This window comes from Chiroxiphia lanceolata, chromosome 7 (assembly GCF_009829145.1).
Source record: "Chiroxiphia lanceolata isolate bChiLan1 chromosome 7, bChiLan1.pri, whole genome shotgun sequence".
NCBI lineage: Eukaryota > Metazoa > Chordata > Aves > Passeriformes > Pipridae > Chiroxiphia > Chiroxiphia lanceolata.
In genome coordinates this window covers 22,321,003-22,341,530 of record NC_045643.1, presented here as the reverse complement: position 1 = coordinate 22,341,530, position 20,528 = coordinate 22,321,003, and the positions used below count along the sequence as shown (strand labels likewise).

At 36.2% G+C, this 20,528-nt stretch overlaps 1 protein-coding gene across 13 annotated transcripts in view; it reads left to right on the top strand.

The window, feature by feature from the left end:
- The window catches only part of SLC4A10 (solute carrier family 4 member 10), a 152,405-nt gene that overhangs the window by 118,205 nt on the left and 13,672 nt on the right, over positions 1–20,528 (top strand). For all 13 annotated transcript variants that reach the window (XR_004358115.1, XR_004358113.1, XR_004358114.1 and 10 more), the window contains 6 exons: positions 10,915–11,020; positions 13,775–13,936; positions 14,172–14,285; positions 14,771–14,932; positions 17,657–17,908; positions 19,195–19,263. Coding sequence is in view for 10 of the 13 variants with exons in the window: in XM_032693750.1 (XP_032549641.1) it covers positions 10,915–11,020; positions 13,775–13,936; positions 14,172–14,285; positions 14,771–14,932; positions 17,657–17,908; positions 19,195–19,263 (865 nt within the window). In the remaining 3 variants the exon portion in view is untranslated. The remainder of the gene's footprint in view (positions 1–10,914; positions 11,021–13,774; positions 13,937–14,171; positions 14,286–14,770; positions 14,933–17,656; positions 17,909–19,194; positions 19,264–20,528) is intronic.

The following is a 20,528-nucleotide window of genomic DNA, read 5'->3' as shown; positions in this document are numbered from 1 at the left end:
TTATAATCTTCTACTGGCGACAGGCTGTTCAGGCAATGTTTGTATATCATATATTATCTGGTTTTGTTTGTTTGTTTTTTTCTCCAATTGAAATGTTCACCTATCTAAAAAGGATATAAATTGATGTACTTCCTTTATTTTAACTTCCTGGCATTTAAGGTACAAGCTCCAAGAACTGAAGTGGATTTGGAATTGTGAGGTGCTTCTCAGTGCTTATTGATTACGTCATAATCATTTTTTTTCTTATTAATAAGATTTTTTAACTAACTCCATTTAAGCAGCTTTACTTTATTGTGGAGTTTAGACATTGTACTTGGGGAATAAAAAAGCGAATTGCTTTTATCAATATAGTTGCATTTAGAAGAAAAACCTCACAGATTTGTTTCTGTGATATAAGAACAGAAATGTTTTTCTAGTAAAGAACAAAATCCTAGTCTTTCCTGAAGCCAATCAAGCTTGGTCACCTCAGCAACTAAAATGTCATTAAAAAGCATTTTCAATGAAAATCCCTCTCCAGAAATGTCTTTATTATTTCAGTGAACCCATTTGAACCCTCTGCAGGGTGGGGCCCTAACAGAACAATGCTTGAAGAGTGCCACATCTTCTGTTCACTGGAAAAATAGGAGTGTCTCAACCAAATGTCTCATTTGCATTTTAAGCTGGAAAAAACAGAACACATCAACAGAGAAAACATTTGAGCTTTGTGTATATCATCACTACAAGAATAGTTAGCAAATCCTGAATCTGAATGTACATTATATAGCTTAATTCACAGAACAAGTTAAATCAGAGAAACTGTAGTTCTGCTGTGACATACTCTCTCATCATGCTGAAAATAATTCTGTTCCTCTCTAATAGTTTAATCAGTAGACAAAGGAATAATAATTTGAAGAGAAAGCAATAAACATCAAGAATATAGACCAAGCATGCAGTTGAGGTTGTATTGTCTTATTTAACTTTACTTAACTTTTATGAAGTAGGTATTTTACTCTGAAGATCTTCATATAGCACAGTCTTTGTGGATTGTCATCCTAGTCATTCTGTTCACAAATAAATGTTGTTAGTTTTATTTAGAATTCCACTTATTAATCAGAATCCCAAACTGATTTTTGAGGAGTGGTGTTTACTTGCTGCCTGCCCTTGGTAACTCTCTTCATTGAGTGTAGAATGTGCAGAGCACACAGAATGGTGTAAGAGCAGCTGTTGTCATCTCCAGTTACACCTATTGACCTGTCCTGTCCTGCAGCACGACAGTTTTAGATTTTTCAAACACAATTCCTTAAGGACAAGTGTCTTCCAGATGTTTGGAAGAAAGATTTAACCACTGCCTAGTGATTTCAAACACATATATAGATACCAAAATTATTTGATATAGTATTTTTGTAGTTATTTATGAGTTTATTATTTCATACCCGTATTCTCTGTTATTCTTTCACTCTGTGTAGATAATACAATTAAGTTGACTTTTAAAGCCTTGCATTACATCTCACATTTGGCATTTATACTGTATCTTCTACTTGCAACAATATCCTGTTTATTATCAATCAGGTCCATAGCAACTGACCCTGCTAATACCAAAATGAGCAAGCATCAGAGCTCTTATGGGATGTTACTTACATTTTTTTTAACTTTAAAACTGCTCGTTGGAAATGCCAGTGTATGGATAATCAATGCATATTGATTATCTTGTAAGAGCATATCTACTGAATCCAAGGATCTGTGCTCTGAACAGCAAAATGGTAATTCCAGCCTCTTCTGTTCTCTCCCCTCCTTTCTCCTTCATCTGAGTTTTTCTTAGTTATTCAGAACTGGTCCCAAAAGATTGAGAGAACCTAAAGGTGTACTCTACTTCACAACAACAACTCTACTTCAGCTGCCCAAATGACCAGTACTTTCACAGCAGACTTGGTGCCACCTGAACTCCACGGGTTTGCTGTGCAAATACACACATATGACTGTCCAGATACAGTGGCCTTTTGCCCAGAAGATGAAGTGTCACAATTATGATCCCCATGGGATCATCACAAGACATTTCAAGTAACCCTCAGTCCATGCTCAGATATCTGAGTCTCAGTTCCAGAAAGATAAGAAACTAAAAGATGGATAAGCATAAAAGTTTACTTGAAAAAAAACTGTCACTTTTGTGTACTTGAGGATGGGGAATATTGATTTCAGAAGGAATTAGAAGCTTTTGCTGCAGCATCAGACTCCAGTCCTTCTACTTGTAGTTTAAATGGGTAACAAACTTGGGCTGAAACTGGTCCTGTCCTTAAAGGACCAGCATACTCTGTTACAGAAGCTAATTAGTATCTGCTGTTTTGCTAATTAAAACAGCTGTTTGCATTTTCCTCTTTGGGGATTTAAAGACAAGTTTTTAATTGTTAGTAAAGCCTTGGCAGTTCTTTAATTAGCCTTGGGTGAACTTCAAAAGGTTGAGTAACTCATTTCTCTTTGAATGCTCAGCCAAAACTTATGTAAAACTTTATCTTGGATCTCCATATCTATGCTAGAAAACTCAGATTATACTGTAAAATTTCTATGTGTTCTGTATCCTACCTGTTGCCCACTCAAAAAACTGATGATAAATATGTCGAAAGACTTGTATATATTGAAAGTTTTCAGTGTATGCTGTGGCCCAGCCCTCCTCTCCTCTCCCATGGGCTTTCCGAGAATGTTCTCATGTCCACAGGTAGTCTGTCTGCATACCAGTACTGTTCCTTTGCCCTGGTGAAGACATCAGTTTGACCCAGCAAAAGTCATTGGCATGCTGTTAGTGCTCTCCTGTGGAGTACTAGAAAGACAAAGAAAGTAGTAATTTAAAATGGTTGTTATTTCACCAGATTGAAACCATATTTCAAGTGAGAAAGAAAACCCTTTCTGTGTTTTTAGTGGGTTTGAATTCTGTCATAGACAGTCTCTGTTGCAGGAGTTTGATGTAAAAGACTGTACTGCATGCATCTCTTCTTATATTTGAGAGTACAGGAATAATTACTACTATCTGCCGTAACAAACCTTAGAAGACTATAGAAAGAACATTCAGAACGGTTGGGTTGGTTTTTGTATTTATTTTTAAATTTTTAATCAAGCAGAACCAAGTATTTGAAAATTGGCTGAAAATCCTCCTAAAAGATGTCTTAAAAATTGTATCTAGCATTTTGCCATTTTAAGTAGAAGATAGGTATATGAGTTACAGAATTCTATCTCAAGAAGACAGAAATGTATTTTGTTGCATGATCCAATTAATGTAAAACTAGACATAATGCACTTTTTACTCATTTTTTAAATTATATTTGTTACTCTGTGTTTAAGTATTGGTCCTGATCTTTAGGTGATCTGCTTGCATGCAAATCCATTCGGCATTTATATATGTAACTTCTTCTTAAAATACCATCTTTTTGATATGAATGATAAAGAATAAGAGCTAAATCAAAAGAAGGACAAAGACAACCTCATTTTCAGTGTGGTACTGTGTGCTACTTTTTATTTTTAAACTGCATTGTTTTGAAGGAATTTGAATAGAGTAACTGCATCGTTTATTAAATTAAATGCACATACTTTTTGATCAGGGCTTTTCTTTCTATTTTTTTTTTTATGTGACCTTTTTGTATTTGTCATGCCATTAGCATTTGTAGGTTGGCATAGCAACTCTCTTATTTCTGCACTCTCTTCCTCCTGTTTTTTCCTACCCCTGTAGCAAATATATTTCCAGTTAGTGAATCCTGTCTGGAACACTGATGCCCATCAGTTTTAATGTATATATTAAATATTAGAATGTTATTTTTGCTAGGAAAGGAGAACCCCAAACTGGAGCGAATAAAAAACACATTCTCAAAAGGAAAACAGAATAAGCATTGTGGATGAAAGGAATGTGATTTAGAAAGCAACCCAGTATTTAAAACACAAGCATTTTAAGATAGTTATCTTGGAATACAGAATATGAGTTATTTCTCAATGGGAGGTGCTTAGATCTTGGGACTTTATATACCTTTTCATTTTTTATTAATTCTTTTTTCATAGTGATGAATTCATGTTGTTTTTAATAAATCTTTACCAGAAGTTACTCAATTATTAACAGATTACATTGAATAATTTTAAAGTGATTTCTTGGCATAGTAATATGCATATTGCAATCTGTCTTGGTATTGACATGCACTTAAGCATTAGGAGTAGAAAATCCCACTCTGATGTAATTAGAGAGCCAAGATCATGTCAATCTCAGTATCGTTTGCAGGCTATAGAAACCATTACTTCTAGAAGGCATTGTGAAGATTATTTTTGTGCATACCACTGTTTGCACAAGGAAATTTTACATCTTTTATTATTTATATAACTTAATCTAAATACATCATTATTGGATGCAAATTAGATTGGTTTATACCCTGTATCCCTTAAGCTGCAGGTGGAATGAGAAGAATCAGTGGTGATAAGCACAGAAGTGTTCATTACGATCCCAGGCATGTAATTGAATTCCAATTCCTGTAATGATTTCTTTGAACTTAGATATGAATATAGAGTTTTCTTTTCCCCTTTATAGTTTTTTCCTACAGTTAAATAACTGTGCTATATCCTGTGTGTCTTTGGCTAAGAGTATCCCTCTTCTTCCCAGAACCATGCAACTGCTGTCATTGGGTTTAACTGCTGGTTCCCTTTTGCTTCTTGACAAACCTTGGAATCTAGACATTATTTTTCTTTATTCTGTTTATTCTAGGACTTCCCTATGCCTGCCCAACCCAATTGACTTGTTTGTCTCTTTCTCCTTCATGTGAAGCCAGAGAGTGGCTACCTTGCTTTATTCTTTCCTACTATTCATCCCCTCTACTTTCAAAACAGATCTCCTTGTTAAGCAGTTCTCCACAGCATTGAGTTTTTTGTTGGTAGCTGGTCTACACAATGCCTTCAAAATCTAGAAAGGCTTATAAAAAATTCTTGTGTGGTTTTGTTATAGTACATTTGTGTGTATTGATGCACCACAACTGGACAATTGAAACTTAAGCTGACCATATAGCATTATGATGTATGGCAATATGTTATTTCCATACCAGCATTATACTGAATCTTTTCTCCTCAGGTGTATGTTTTTTTAGCTTTGGAAGCAGGGGAAAGTGGCATCCTAGAAATATTTATCAGTGAAAGCTTTCAGATGAATTGTCAATACCCCACATAGTTACACTGCACGTGAACTTCTTTGTATGGCAGTTACACGCCATAATACTGCTAAGAATGCATGGACTTCATGCTGCATTAGGCAGCTAATAAAATCCAACCTTTGTGAGTTCAAATCAAAGCTACAAAAAAACTACAATGTGATTATAAATCTGTTTTCTAGACTTTCCCCTTGACAGAACGTTCTCTTCCTGATGTATGATCCGAAGAAACTGATTCTTTGAGATTTCTTCACTCTAACATCAGTTCCCTGCCTCAGTTTTCTCTCTCTCTCTCTCTCTCTCTGTGAAATTATTGTGCTGCTGAAGGCATTGTTTTGGTACTTTTTATAGGCTTTTCTATTTTCATCCTCAGCTTCACCAACTAAACTATATAGACTTCCAACCTTAGAGAATATATGTGGATGCCTACTGATGTTCGTGACTGTCAGAGATAGGCTACTTAACTTCATGGTCGTAATTCAGGATGGCAGATCTCATGAATAAATGAAGAAAAAATCTTGTCTTGCCATGACAGCTGTGCTGTGAAAGGATTTCGTGATACTGAGAATAGAACTTAACTGACAATTTCATTTTCCATCACTATTAATTATTTTGTTTCCAGTCTCTTCTGCACTGAGACTTTGATTTAGTTATGAATGTTGGCATGAGAAGGAATATGGTAAATATAGTACCAGGGATATACAGGTGTTGTAGGTACAAGATAGCAGAGAAGACATCATTTATGATGTTGTTGTCCCCTTCCCATAGCAATTGTTAGACAAACAGAAGGACTCTGTGAATGCCCATAATACACTTGAAAATGGTATATTTGGACACAACCTAAACATGCATAGCATTCTGCTATTGATATATTTCCTTCAACCTTGTAAATGCAACATAAAGAATACTTACACGTATATTCTAATATACCTTACTTTAAAACAAACTTAGTTATATTCCATTTCATACTGTCATCTTATTCTTTCTCTGTTTTGTGCACAGCATACTCGTAGAGCATCCTCTATGTTAGGGGAGAAACTTCCTACTCACATTACCAAATATGTGCTCTGATATTCAGTGAGACATGTTGTTTAAACAAGCACATTTTGCAACTTATTTGTCATACTTCCCTGTAGTTTTTAAAATATTATAAATATTCATATTGAGAAAATTTCATTCTCAAGATATCTTAAGTGAGCGAGAAAGACATTTTGCCCTTCTAGGAAGGGGAAATGGTATATTGATTAATCATGAAGAAGCTGCAGTTGCATCTTCTTTAAATCAGATCCTTAGTAAGTATAAATAGGTATAGCTTGCAATATGTAAATGCTGGAAAAATAGGAGATCCAAAGCAGTGCCTTGTGAGTTGGATAAAACCATCAATAGTAAGTGCCTCCTAGTCTTGAAAACAACATACTGAAAAATGGCAACTCCTTAGGGATGAATGGCCATGGGGCTTAAAAAGGAGCTGCACCATTTAAGTGTGTTTTATGTACTCACAAAACACTGTCTGAAGCTCTTGTTCAAAGCTGGACTGGCACCATGCTGCATATTTAAAATCTGTGTGGGGAACAGAGTGTATGTGACCAGGTAGAGAGAAGAAAATGGTGAAGAAGCAACCTGAAGAATCAGGGGTTAAAGGTGGATTTTGGAAGGATTGGAAGGACCAGACAGATGTTAATTTCAATGGAACAAATAGACGCAGGCAGTAATGCATTTCTTGTTTTGCATTAAACAGAAAGTTACAGTCAGGATGAAAGTGGATTTAGTACAGAACCTTTCAGCTGACTAGTTGTTGAGTAGCCACGATATTTATCTTTTATTACTGATCTACAAAGGAGGGGAGAAGTATTACCCAACTTTACGTATAAAATAACAGGTTTCTAATTTACTAACCGATATTCCCTTTCCCATTGTCCAAAGAAAGAGCAGTCCTGCAGTCTTTTTGGTGCTATTAAGTATAGTGGTAACTATTCCCTTTGTGGAACAAAGAAGACTGCTAGTTGTTTGAGATGTCCTGAAGTTGCTGTTGTCAAATCCTAGCTCTGTTCTCTGAAAACAGTACAAGTTGAAGGAGATGTTGCATGCAGTGAAATGATGATGGCTGCCTCAAGGCAATGAAATTAATGAAATTGAGACATAAGAAACAAGTGCCTATACTGCCTATACTGTTACAGTTAGATTGGTGCTGAATATTTAGCTGAAATTTTGATCCACCTGCAAAAGGGAGAGAGGAGAAGGCTCCAGAGGATATCAGTTTGACAGCCATCCTGATTTGCAAGAGATTTGCAAGAGATTTCTTGAGCACTTTGGAAGGCGTAAAGACTTAAAGCAAATAACCTTGCTCTGGTTATTTTTCCAGTTAGCGTGTTCAGGCTGTTACTCTTTGTTACTTTCTCCTTTTGTCAGTTCTAATCTTACAACAGCTCTGCAATTTTCTGAAGACTGTCTTGTCTGAAATGGTTTATTAATATACCTCAGACTTATAAGCCACTTTATAATAGGGTGTATTAGATTTTTAAATACCCTAGAAGAAAGCAAGCTCTGCTGATTTCTGCCTACCTGCAAATTATGGACATTTTAAATACAGAAGATAGTGAGTGACCTGTGACCGGGTACCTAGTGCCATTTTAGATCTCTCAGCCTCCAGCTGCCTTGAAAACAAAGGCACGAGTTGCCACAGACCCTCTCGTATGTGCCAACTCATCATGGATGTCAGATACCATGAAGTCTGCAGGCACCCATGTTTAAATGTCTAAATTGCCACCAGGAGATCAGAACGTCTTGCAGTAGCCAAAAGTGTAAAGATGCAAAAAGAATTGTTCTGTCATCAGTGTGATGAAATGAATGTGTTGAGATTGGCAGCAAAGACTTTTTTTTTCCCCTCTACAGTGATAACTATGCTTTTGCTACCATAGCCAATGTCAGATTCTTCCCTGCCTATATTTTAGCCATGAAAGAAACCAGTTTCTTCTTAGCCATGATGAAAGAGAATCAAATGAATCCTTCTGTATCTTTGTACCATTGCTGAATGGTACCGTATTTAGAGCTGAATATGTTGCTTAGAAAATATAGGTGTATGTATAGTCTCTTACTCTTTTGGTAATAGCATAAACTCCACATAGTACACAAGTGTTCAGCACTTTAAACAACTTTACAATAATTTAAGAGCATTTTGAACATCCAAGAAGAAATACATTTCTTATCAGGAAAATAGAAGGACGTATTAATATTAACAATTCAGTGTATTTTACTTTTTCTTCCAACAGCTCTCAAGTGAAAAATGGCAATGAAAGAGACTAAAATATTCAAACGATTAGACTAGAAAGCCTCATTTCACTAGTGTGAGTTTCTCCTTGCAGGTCAGTTGTGTTGGGAAATAGTTATTATTGAAGCAATTACATGTGTTATGAAATGACACAGTAGATAATGTTTTCATGTTCTGGCACTGAATGATACCTTCACTTGTGTTTTCTGGATTGGACAGGGAGTGTCTTACTATCTCACATTTCTCTAATGTTAAGCAATTAGTGTGACGCTGGAAGACAGTCATACCGTGGTACAATCTCACCAAAATGTCAGTGTTGCCAAAACACTTACAATACTGAAAGCAATATAATGTTGTATATATATTTCAGAAGACTGAAATCATTGTTTGAATGGTCTTCTCAGTAGAAAGCAGGATCTGATCTCTACAGTTAGGGCCCAGTTCTGCACCTGTTCAGTGACAAAAGCAGTGTGCAGGGTCATTTTGGTCTGTGTGGGTGGAGTTCGCAGAAGTCACTTAGTTGCTGGTGATCAGTCTGCCATCACTAAATGCCTGTGAAACTTGGTAAAGACCAAACTGGAATGCTGAGAAAAAGGAAAGTGATACTACTATAGAAATAAACAGATGATTTCATCTGAAGATGAATTACTTGAGCTGTGTTAAACTATAGCTTCATTTGTCATGTTTCTAAGGAAATAGAAATTTTGGCTCCTCTAACTTTTAAATGTAATTTTGCAGTTTGCAGCAAGTGTAGCTGTACCATGTAGTGCTGGCGACAGGCACAGTCTTCCCTTCTAGTGAGGAAGTGACTGATTGAGCAGCCCATGTCACCTTGGCCTACTGTAATCAAACCCTAATGGGCCATGGCCCAGCGTCTGCCCAGTCTGCGATCGGCGATGGACATCAGGGGCCAAGAAGCTCCTGTGCTCACAGAGAACAGCAGTAACCCGACATAGCCACCTCTGTATCGTTGCATGAACATCCAATACTCCTTGCAATAATGTAGCTGTACCGTTTGTTGCCTTTATAATGCTACTGTAGCTCACTAGTAGTGACCTGCTTCATTTAACTCATTTTGTAATATTTGAACTACGCATTGAACACGCATTCATTTTGCACTTAGGGCCTGATCCAAAGCCTATTCAATATATTTGAAAGATCCAGTCAAGGACTTTTGGCTCAGGCCCTCTATTTCTCTGAATGCAGTTGCTTTTTTATTTTGCTTTTTGTTCATGGGCTGTAAGGGTTTTCTCTTTCTTTGATAAATAGCTGCATTTAAAATAAAGCGAGGAATTGCTCAAAGACAACCTGCATCTTTACCTATCTATATATTAAATGCGGCTGTTGTCACATGTATAGTATTGTAAATGGAATAGAATGGCAGTGTTGTGTACTCATGATGTAGATGGTAGAATTTCTTATTTAGAAAATTGTACAAATCTGGATGAGTATTGTAATTTTGTGGAAAGTTAAACAGCCACAGGAAAATAGATGGTATATGTAAGTGAATAAACTGATATTCTGCTACAGCTAATGCAAATGCATGCTCAGTGATTCTGTACTCTATAGTTAGATGTTATCCTGTCCCCAGCTACTCCTGAAAACTTTATCAGAGAGAGTACATAATCTATTTAAAGCCATCATAAGCACATTAAAATACTAGCAGGCTGGATGGTACTATAGATTATTAAAGTAGGATTAATTTAAGGAGAACTGAAAAGCACACTTGTCATCTTGGAACCTACAAAGTATTCTGTGTATTTTGAAGGCTTTGTCAAAGAAAATGTCTCCCACAGTTGCTTCAGAGGCTTTAAAGGCTTAAGTTTGATTTTAAATTACCTATTTGCAGTATTGTCCTCCCACATTGCCTTGGCACCTTTTGTATGTTAAAATACACAATTTAAAATGAAGAACGTGCTTCTACAGCAGCTGTGGGGAAAGGAAAATCAATGGACATAGAGTTCACAGAGTTTTTGGTGCTGGTGATGCCAACACTCTTAGAGCCCTGTCAATTGACTGGGTAGTTTGACAGTTTTGTATGCAAAGGCATTTCTCTGGTAAAGAGGAAGAAAGAAGGTACAGACAGTTTGTTATTTGGGAAATGGATAAGCCTGGAACTGTACATAGCATGTAATGGCCATGTAGGGAAATCTTAGGTATAAGGGGGTGGAACAGAACTGGCACATACTCAGTATTACAAACTGCACTCAGAAGTATCAATAGAACAGGAGGAAAATGGGCGGTAAAACTTAATGTGAACAGTGGTTTAAATATGTCACTTTACGTACTATATATGCATACGCACCTCACGGCAAATTATACTCTAGTAATACACTAGCTACTGAACTACAAACTGCTTCAAAGCATGCATTTACAGAGTTCATTTAAACTAAAATTTTCTGTCAAAGTACAGCATAATTTCATTATGTTATAAAATTGATAATTTGGATTAATATCTGATATATATTTTATTATTAAGGAAAAAATGTTTTGTCTTTTCAGATGCAATTGTGTGGAGCCAGAACATCCTAGCAATAAAACCTTACAATACTGGCAGGACTACAATATATCTGCATCCGATGTGCCATGGGGGAACCTAACTGTGTCAGTAAGTGAAATATTGGAACTTAATAAATAAAGGCATAAGTACAAATAATTTTGTCTCTCCTACTGCAGCAAATATATTGAAAAAAATACCATGTTTTTGTGATCATATTGTTCAAATAAAGCATAAAATATACTTAATAAAAATTTACATGGACTTTATAGTGTTATCTCCTTTTGTGAGCATTTTGGACCTTTGATAATACATGTTAAAGCAAGTGTGTGCATTTTGTGCTCTGCTTTGGAACCTTCTTGACACACTAGCACAAGAGCTTGGCTGAGATTAAGTCTAAACATGACAATGGATTTGTCCTAAATTCTGCCAGATGGCAAACGCAAAGTTCCCTTGTGTAGAAAGACTCAGAAGCATTTATTTCCCCTAAAACATTCTAAAACATTCTTGCAACTGGTCAGGCTATAAAAGAGAGGAAGGGGAGAAATTTTGTAACATTTGCTGTTCAGTGCCTGTATTATTTGTTTTGTCCAGGGAGGTAGGGGAAAAAGCTACAGTTTGTGGGGCTTGTGTGGATGCGTAACTAGCTTCTAAGTGGTACACTTTTCTTAGTTTAAAGAATTTATTACTTCAAGTTTGCCTTCTTCAAAGTAACATTTACAACTTGATTAGTGTCATTTTGAGATTGGGCCATCACTTTTTCTCAAAAATGGGTCATTTCATTGCACAGACAAAGGGAATTGAGTCCAAAAGACACCAAACTAAACAGCTCTCTCAAAAAATAAAACTGAATTAACCAATCAACAGGCATAATCAAATTGAACACTTAAAAGCCGACCTAGTGGACTGTCTCCAGCAGATACTGTTTTTTCTTTCAAAGATGGGAATGCAGAAGAGCTCCTGTTCTCCTATTGTGAATTAATCAAGAGCTTTCTTCCATGGCTTGCTCTGAGCAAGAACTGCTCCTTAACTCTGTTGGTGTGGACACAGCAGAGAGAAAGTTGAGAACTGCTGGCCTAAGGGATTCCAGCAGTCCAGAATGAATATTCTCAAAATTGGAGCACACTCTAAGAGCATCTGTGCAGGGGCAGACTCCTCCTCTCACTTTCTCAGATCTCTGACAGTGTTTTTCAGAGTACATTTGCAGCTGAGGAGATTTAAAATAACAGATTTTGTTTTAACTATAAATGTAAAAGGCTGGCTGCATTATATAAAACCCTTTAAAACTTCTGTGAAAGTTTATTACCAAAATTTGAGTTTACCTAGGTAGCAGTATATCTGACCAACTTTTCTCATTAGTTCCTATAGTTGCCAAAGAAATAACTGAATTTTTTTTCATACTTTTGTGTCTTTATTTTCTGCAAGAAACTTCTGTTCAAGAGTACTGCAGTAAGAGATTAGACCTTGCTGTCTGTAAATATTTGGTCAGACTCACCCCACTGTCTGTTTTACGCCTCATATCTTCATGTAGTTTCTTGTGTCTGGTTGAAATGTTCCATGTTTCTGAAGATGTGGATTTTCATTCTCTCTAAGAAACAACAGTAGGAGTAACAATTCTTCTGCTATCAAGACAAAACAAGTATGAGTAAAATGCTTGTTCTGATGGTGACAAAATCATTTTCAGTAGATAATCAAGGTCTAGCTCAGGCTAGGACAAGTTTTCTACTTGATGTCCCAGAATCTTGAGAATTTCTTCCGGATTTCCTGATTATTTTTTTCCCCACCTGAAACCTTTATTTCATCAGTTGGAAGTGCATCATATTTACCCCTGGTTTACTCCTATACCAGTATAAAAGGTTTTGCACTCCTTTGTCTCACAGTCATCAAAGCTGTGTTTTTTTCCAAGTCAATCTTTGTTCAAAGCCAAAGTTTCTCATAACGTGTCAAGCCCACAGTATTGTGATGCCAGTCTGACGAGCCAGTGACCCACTTAATCTAACACTAAAGGATCCTGATCTGGTAGGATATTGCTGCTAGGAATCTCTGATTCTGGGTGCTGCATTTCATTTTTCTTAATAAGTGTGGAGGCACTGGGAAGGAGAGGGAAAGAATTGTGAGTCCAGAGCTGGTAGCTACTTTTTTAGAGGTACTTTCTATGATTTTAGACAACTAAGCATGGTAATGGAGAATTGCTGGATATGTTTTCTGCTGTATCTCCGTAATTGATCATAATTATATTGAATAGAATTAATATTACAGATTTGGGGTTTTCTGGTATTTTATCAGGTTGATTTTTTCTTTAAGAGAAAGACAATTTGTGGAATGTGCTGCCCCCATGTGGTAATAAATGTATTGGTCCCTTTTAGGCAATATTTAGTCTGATACTGCACATTCTAAATAGCTTTTTCTTCAGTTGCTTGGCCTGTGAAGTTAAAAAAAAAGCAGTTCTTCACAATGTACCAGGAGCAGCCTTTCTCTTGGTGGCTTTTGAACTTTGCTTTCCACTCTTGAAAAGAATTAGTAAGTCTAAATCTGTATTTGTAAACAGAAAATAAATAAGTGAACTTACTCAGTTTGAAATAAATTTGGTTTTATATTAATCATCTCTTTATTTATGGTATGTCTTAGTGACTTCATCATTTAATACTGATTAAAAAAGAGATTATTTTTGAGAGTTTGAGAGTTTTCTGTGCAGACTAAATACATACACAGTGAGTTTTAAGTTTTAAAAAAATAAATATATAAGAATTCTTGTACTATTCTAGTAATACAGTCTGCTTGCAATTTAGGAAAGAAATTGGACAGAAAATATTAGTGTAAGCACAGATACTTCTTAGAGCAATACTATTTTTCTCTCCCTAATAGGAATGTAAAAAATTTCATGGGGAGTTTGTTGGACGAGCCTGTGGTCATCATGGCCCTTATGTTCCAGATGTCCTCTTCTGGTCTGTCATCTTATTCTTTTCCACAGTAACGCTGTCATCCACACTGAAGCAGTTCAAAACTAGCCGATACTTCCCAACAAAGGTGTGTGCCATTATTTTAATTCAAAGGTTGTCATTAGTCGTGTGTAAATATGAATTCCATCTGCATTGCAAATTCAGTAAACTGCTGAAGCGGACACTGCATCTTTTCTCTATTACAAGCTTGTATCAGAGTAAACATTGTTTTAGCTGTAAGCACAAAATGTCTTAGTGAAGAAAAATCTTAAATAATACATGAATGTTTTAGTTAAAATAGTAATTTCTCTCAATAATTGTAGGTACGATCTGTTGTCAGCGATTTTGCTGTCTTTCTCACTATTCTGTCTATGGTTTTAATCGACTATGCCATTGGGATTCCATCGCCAAAACTTCAGGTTCCAAATGCTTTTAAGGTAAGTTGTTGATACATTGCACTGCCTTAGTATTTTACAAAATAATCTCTATAGTGGGTTTATTAGTTTTTTATTATCCTCAGGGAGTAGTGATACTATTCTAAAATTTTTGTGTTCTCAAAGTATTATGCAACCTCTTAGGTGTACAAATCATTTAAGTGAGCCTCTTCATGTTTTTTTCAGGCCCCTTCATGCTTTCTGATGTAATCTCTGCAAAGATTAATAAGGCTCAAATCACCCAAATCCTAGACTGCTGTAACGTTCTGGGGCTCCTTCCAAATTCTGGGTTCACTGAATCAAATACAACCAAGTCTGTAACATTCCAGATGGTTTCATTATGTGTAATTTCTTGTTTGGTTATCATAGGAAGTTTAGCATTTTGTAGTGCTCCTACATAGGTAGTAATGTTTTGTATGTAGTCTTGTGAAGCTGAAATGTAAATAATCCTTAAAGTTCTGACTGGTCATGCATGACTGTTTTTATAGCCCACCAGAGATGATCGTGGCTGGTTTATTACTCCTCTGGGGCCTAATCCTTGGTGGACAGTGATAGCTGCTGTAATTCCAGCCCTGCTTTGTACTATCCTTATCTTTATGGACCAGCAGATCACAGCTGTCATTATCAATAGAAAAGAACACAAACTAAAGGTATTCAGTCAAAATTTATGTTTTCACTGTTGTTTTCTTCTTCAGATTATGTAACATGAGATCATCTACTTGAGGATGCTAGTTTGTTAAATGTTATACAGCACCCCTTTAAATTGTTATGCTTTTTCTTTTTTGGTCTCTGTAGTACCTGTGTCCTGTGTCAGTGATTTATTGCCTTACAGAAGTCTTTATGAATGTAATCTGGAATACAGATTCTCAATTAAGAAAGTGCTATCATCTGTGCTTTATTTTTGCCCATTCACTTGAGGAAAAATATCTTCACGTTAATGATTTCCTTAAGTACCATCTTGATTGTCTTTTCAGGTATTGACAGTGTTGTTCTACTGGACTGGATTTTGAAAAACTACTCAGAGCTTATTTTGTAGTACAGGACTTTTTTAATCTCTTCATCTTTCTCTGTGATTCTACCCATCTTTTTTTTTTTTTAAACGCTTTTCTTATCTTAAAGAAGGGAGAAGAATAAAACTGAGCCTTAGAAGCACAATGGGTTCTTAAAACAACATAGGACAACTTCCTGCTCTGTTCTCTAACACTTTAGTTGCCTACAGATGGAGAGAGAAAAAGGGACATCACCCCTCTGAAAAACTGTTGGGCAAAATCTAGCAGCAGGTTTCTGTACATGTATATGCAGAAAGCTTAGGCTTTTTTTTGACATACTTTTAATAAGCAGCAATCCAATCCCAAGTTGCTTTAGCAAATGCATTTGCAACCTTCACTTTGCATTGCCTCTTCTTGGATGATTGTGACATTTGATATGTTCTTTTTTTGCCCTCTTTGTCAGCCTGGCTCTTCATGTCAATCCATAGCATTGCATGTGGTTAACTTGACAGATGCAGGAATTTGCTGCCAAGCTTTGGAATGTGTTTTTTCAGCACTGGCATCTGGGAGTCAGATGGTCCTCCTGGCTGCCCCCTTGTCTTGCTGCGTTTTAGTTTTGCTGGGGTCTGGTGTAGCATCACCTGTTGCTATGCTTCCTTTTCTTCCCATATGTCAGGTTCCTCAGATCATGTATGAATGTGAGGAAATGCTCTCGGATTCTGTATGCATTAGCAGATACATTCCTCATAAATGTGTCAGAAGGTAAAAAAAGGTGTCTCTGTTAGGATATAGAATTAAACTCTTTCTTTGAGTGCATTGTGCATGTAACTAATATCTGTGTTTGACACATCTCTGAGTTTGTCAAGATGTGTCTTGGAGTTAAGACTCATAAGCACTTTTGGGGAGTGAGGGAAGGTTGCTGGAGTTGATTCTCTTAATTTTCTTTACTTTTTCCCCTTTTTAAATAATGTAAGCAAATAAGATGGCATTTTCATTTTGATATATGGCTTACATTTTCATAAACCCAGACGCTTCCCATTTTAGAAGTAAAAGTTGTCTTCAGAAAGAAATGATTTGTTTGCTTCCAACTCATTTTCCCCTCTTTTTTTATACTTCCCATAGCAAATTCTGGATAGTGTACATTTCAGCTTTTGGCAGTCTCTGTAGCAAACCCTTCCAAGTTTAGTTTAGTTACTTTTTTTATGTCAAAAGGCATTTGCATGGGTTTACAGGCAAGATTATGGTTCAACATATTCACATTGTTTGCATGAACATCACTGTTTCATCAGACTGTGACACTGGATTTGTTGCCATATTGCAAAATTTTGTGGAGATAGCTAATTCCCTGATTTTTTAAAGGAAAATAGCTTGAGCTTCTGCTTGCATCTGTGAGGTGGTCCTGGATACCTACTAAAATTTAAATGAAAAATCCTGCTCAGTTGTGGTAACAGTTATCTATAGAACCAAGCTTGGTGCATTCATTATTTCTCCTTTTCAAGTGCAAGTTGTAATTTCAGGTTTTTAAATGTATCGAAGATTTGACCAAAGAATTTTATGCTCTACTGTAAAAGCAAAACACTATCCACCTGTTGATAAATTCATGTAGTATTTGAATACTACAGAGCTGAGCCAAACCAAAAGGTTTTGTACTTACTTTCCATATGGATGTTTATGATATTACTTTTGAGTAAGGAAATCAGTAAAATGGTACCTGATTTTATATTTTAATTTAATGTATAGTTTTATTTCTCTTAATTTCTCGCTATCTGCTCTTAGATACAATGGAAGTACATTAGTGAAAATGTATTACTATCATGTGCTTACCATCTTTAAAAACTTTAAAAGGATGACTGTGGTATCATGGCCCTTAATAGCATAAAATGATTTTGCAAATGTTAACTTAAGAGTTTTTGTGTAGGTAACAATAAAATACATACTTTCCTGCCTCCTGTATAAGAATGAATTGAGGGTCTATTAAGGTTAGTGCAGTGGAAAGTGTGCAGTGCAGCTGGATGTTCTGCTTACTGTTATCCACAAAAGAGATTTAGTTAAGATAGAAAATTTATGCATTTTCCAGTGTCTTGCTAGTATCTATTTTATAAGCAGGAGAGCTATTATGTGCCCACTGTAAAGTGGATTTATGATATGTACGTTTAACTGGAAAGAATCCAATAGTATCGAGCACTTCTTGTGAACTAGTGTGAATTCTCCTTGGATAACCAGTTTGCCATCAGCACTGACCCAACCTGGATAACACAGAGAAGAAACCAATTTTTTTTCTACAAGTCACGTCTCTAGCTGTTCATTAGGAATGCCTGCCAGGAGTGTTCTCCTTAATTCAGATGTCATTTTATATCTTCTTGCTGTCATTATTTTTTTTTACAGAAAGGATGTGGATACCATCTTGACCTACTCATGGTGGCAGTCATGCTTGGTGTGTGCTCTATTATGGGATTGCCATGGTTTGTTGCAGCCACTGTCCTCTCTATTTCCCATGTGAATAGCTTAAAACTGGAATCGGAGTGCTCCGCTCCAGGGGAGCAGCCGAAATTTCTTGGAATCCGGGAGCAAAGAGTCACAGGGCTCATGATTTTTGTCCTTATGGGCTCATCTGTCTTTTTGACAAGTATCCTGAAGGTAATTTGGGGAAGTAAGGAATAGTTAAAGAATACTGCACTGAACATTTCACTGTTGTCACTGTACTATTTAATGACTGCTCTTTTCAGGCCCATTACTAACTAGCATAACGTTTGTTACACAATGGTAGTCTAAGGTGGAATTCTAATTTAGCATAATAACATGCCTAGAGACTTCTAGCATTTTTTAAACAAAAACCTTGCAATGAAAATCTGGCCTAACTGAAGTCCAAGGGAATTCTGCCACCGACCTGTAGCAGATGAAGATTCGCACTTTGTCTATATTTTGGGCCCATGGCAAATTATCATGAAACAGTCTTGTTATACCAATTCCAAATTTATTTAGAAAATTTAAAAATATTTTGTGATTTCTGGGTAATTTAAAAATGTTTTCACAGTTGGAAGAGAAGTTCTGTGGTTTGTTTCTTGGAAATGAACATGGAGATTATCTCATGCTTCCTGCGTACTCAACAGAACTCACTCAAATGGGTGTCTGGTTATATGCATATATAATACCATGTATACACTTCATACTGTTTAAAGAATTATCTGGCCTCTGTGCAATCAGTAAGAGTTTTGCCACTGGATTCAGTAAAACCAGAATTTAGACTTGCATATTGTCACAGTGAAGGCAGTAAGCCCTTAGAACTTGTACTTCCCAGTAGTATTTTATTAAGTATATCATAAAATTCTCACTTTGAAAACACACAGAACATGCATTTTGTGTATTTAGTATTTAAAACAAATATTTATCTATGGAAATACTCGTTTACCTAAACACTATATGCTGAGAACCTGAACATTTAAAATAGTCTCTTACACAAAATCATTCCATAAAAATCATTCATCCATTTTATATGGTTACAGCACAAAATATTTCTTTTAGCAGTAAGAAGTATTTAGTGTCTCTTGAATATTTTTCAGAGGTTTATAGCTTTAGTCTTCAGATCTTCTCCGGAGCAGTCTTTTAAATAAAGAATTTAAGTATATATCTAACACTTTCATGGTTTTGTGTAGATCTGTTAATTTTATTAATAGTGAATAAAGTATATTGTAATGACTAGCCATGAGAGGAAAATAAAACTGTGGAGCCAGATTCTTCTTATGCTTTATACTCTGAGAAACATTATTAATTTGTAATTGAGTGACTCTGAATTTACAACTTGTCTGATTAATGCAGGCATATGGCTCTTTGTATTTCAACTGTTTCAGATGTCTTTCATGAAGCATTTAAAATTGTTAAGTAGTATTTAATATGCTCTTCCCTTTCTCTGCTTGTTTGTGCAGTTTATTCCTATGCCAGTACTTTATGGAGTATTTCTTTACATGGGTGCTTCATCTCTAAAGGGAATTCAGGTAAAATGGATTTATGATGAGTGTGTTATTGATGATGCTTTCTATAAAAAATGTAGCCGTTCTTATACATTATTGTGTTATCTTTTGTGTATAATCTTAAAAGAGTGCTGCCAACCTTAAATTTTTGAAAGTGACTGACTTAAAAAAGAAAATGGATTCTCTCTAAATAGAGTATTCCCTTTAGGTAACGTGCTCCATTTTTTTTTTTTATTTCATTTTTTAGGTGCTGACTTTTCTGTTCTCCCTTTTTGCCAAGGAAATTTTGTCTGGTCCTAAAAACTAAGTAATAACTATCAGGAGCTCTTCCCTCTTTCCTACCTCCCCATTCACCTGCTTGCCTGCTGCCTTTTTAGCTTCCAAGTTAGGGCCTTTGCAGGGCTACACTTGATCTTGAACTTTACCTTTATGAGACTTTTGGCTAACTTGCCCTAAAACTAACATAAGTGAAATTTTGAAGACCTTTCCTGTGCAAATAAATGCCTCAGGCAGGGAAGGGGAACTGTTGCAAGCCACAGTTCTTCAGGGATGAAGGGCAAGTCTAGTGGAAGGGCAGCATTCCTGTGGTGCCTTAAGTAGGACTACGTGGCAGAAGCCAGGCATTCCAGCATTCAGGTTGGGGCTGGGAGTGAGATCCTGTGTACCATTTCTCCTGCCTGACTGCAGCATTAAATGCCACATTGTCAAATCCTTCAGCCCACCTGACACAAACACATTTTCAAGTGTGCCTTTGTTTGTTACTGAAAGTTGAGGCATCGATACACCTTCCAAGACAATTGAGAAAGAACAATCACATGGTGAAAACACAAGTTGTACTGTGCAAAAGGTTGTGAAATACAAAAAGCAAAGGAAATTTCTGGTTGTTTCTTTCATTATATTTAAATTTTCGGTTGCAAGTTAAAAGCGTGTAGCTTTTATTTTTATCTCTATATTTATAGGCAAAGCTGGGAACACTTCTTTTTTTGACTGGTGGTCTCTATTCAGAGACTCTTCTTTTATATCTTTGCCTAGCTCTTCTCATTTGGGTTGATATTCTCAGAAGTGTAGTTTGGCTTTTACTGAAGTTTAAATAATTTCAATTTAATATGGTTAGCTGTTTCTCAGAACGGGGGTATGAGAAAGTACACTACTGAGGAGTGCTTTTAAAGCATACTAAAATCTGGCTGTCTTTACTTGGAAAAGTGATAGCATCCTCCTCTCTTTCTTCCTCCCCAAGCTGGGACAAGGAATTGAGATTTGATAAGACGGCTTTTGTGAGAGGATGTGCT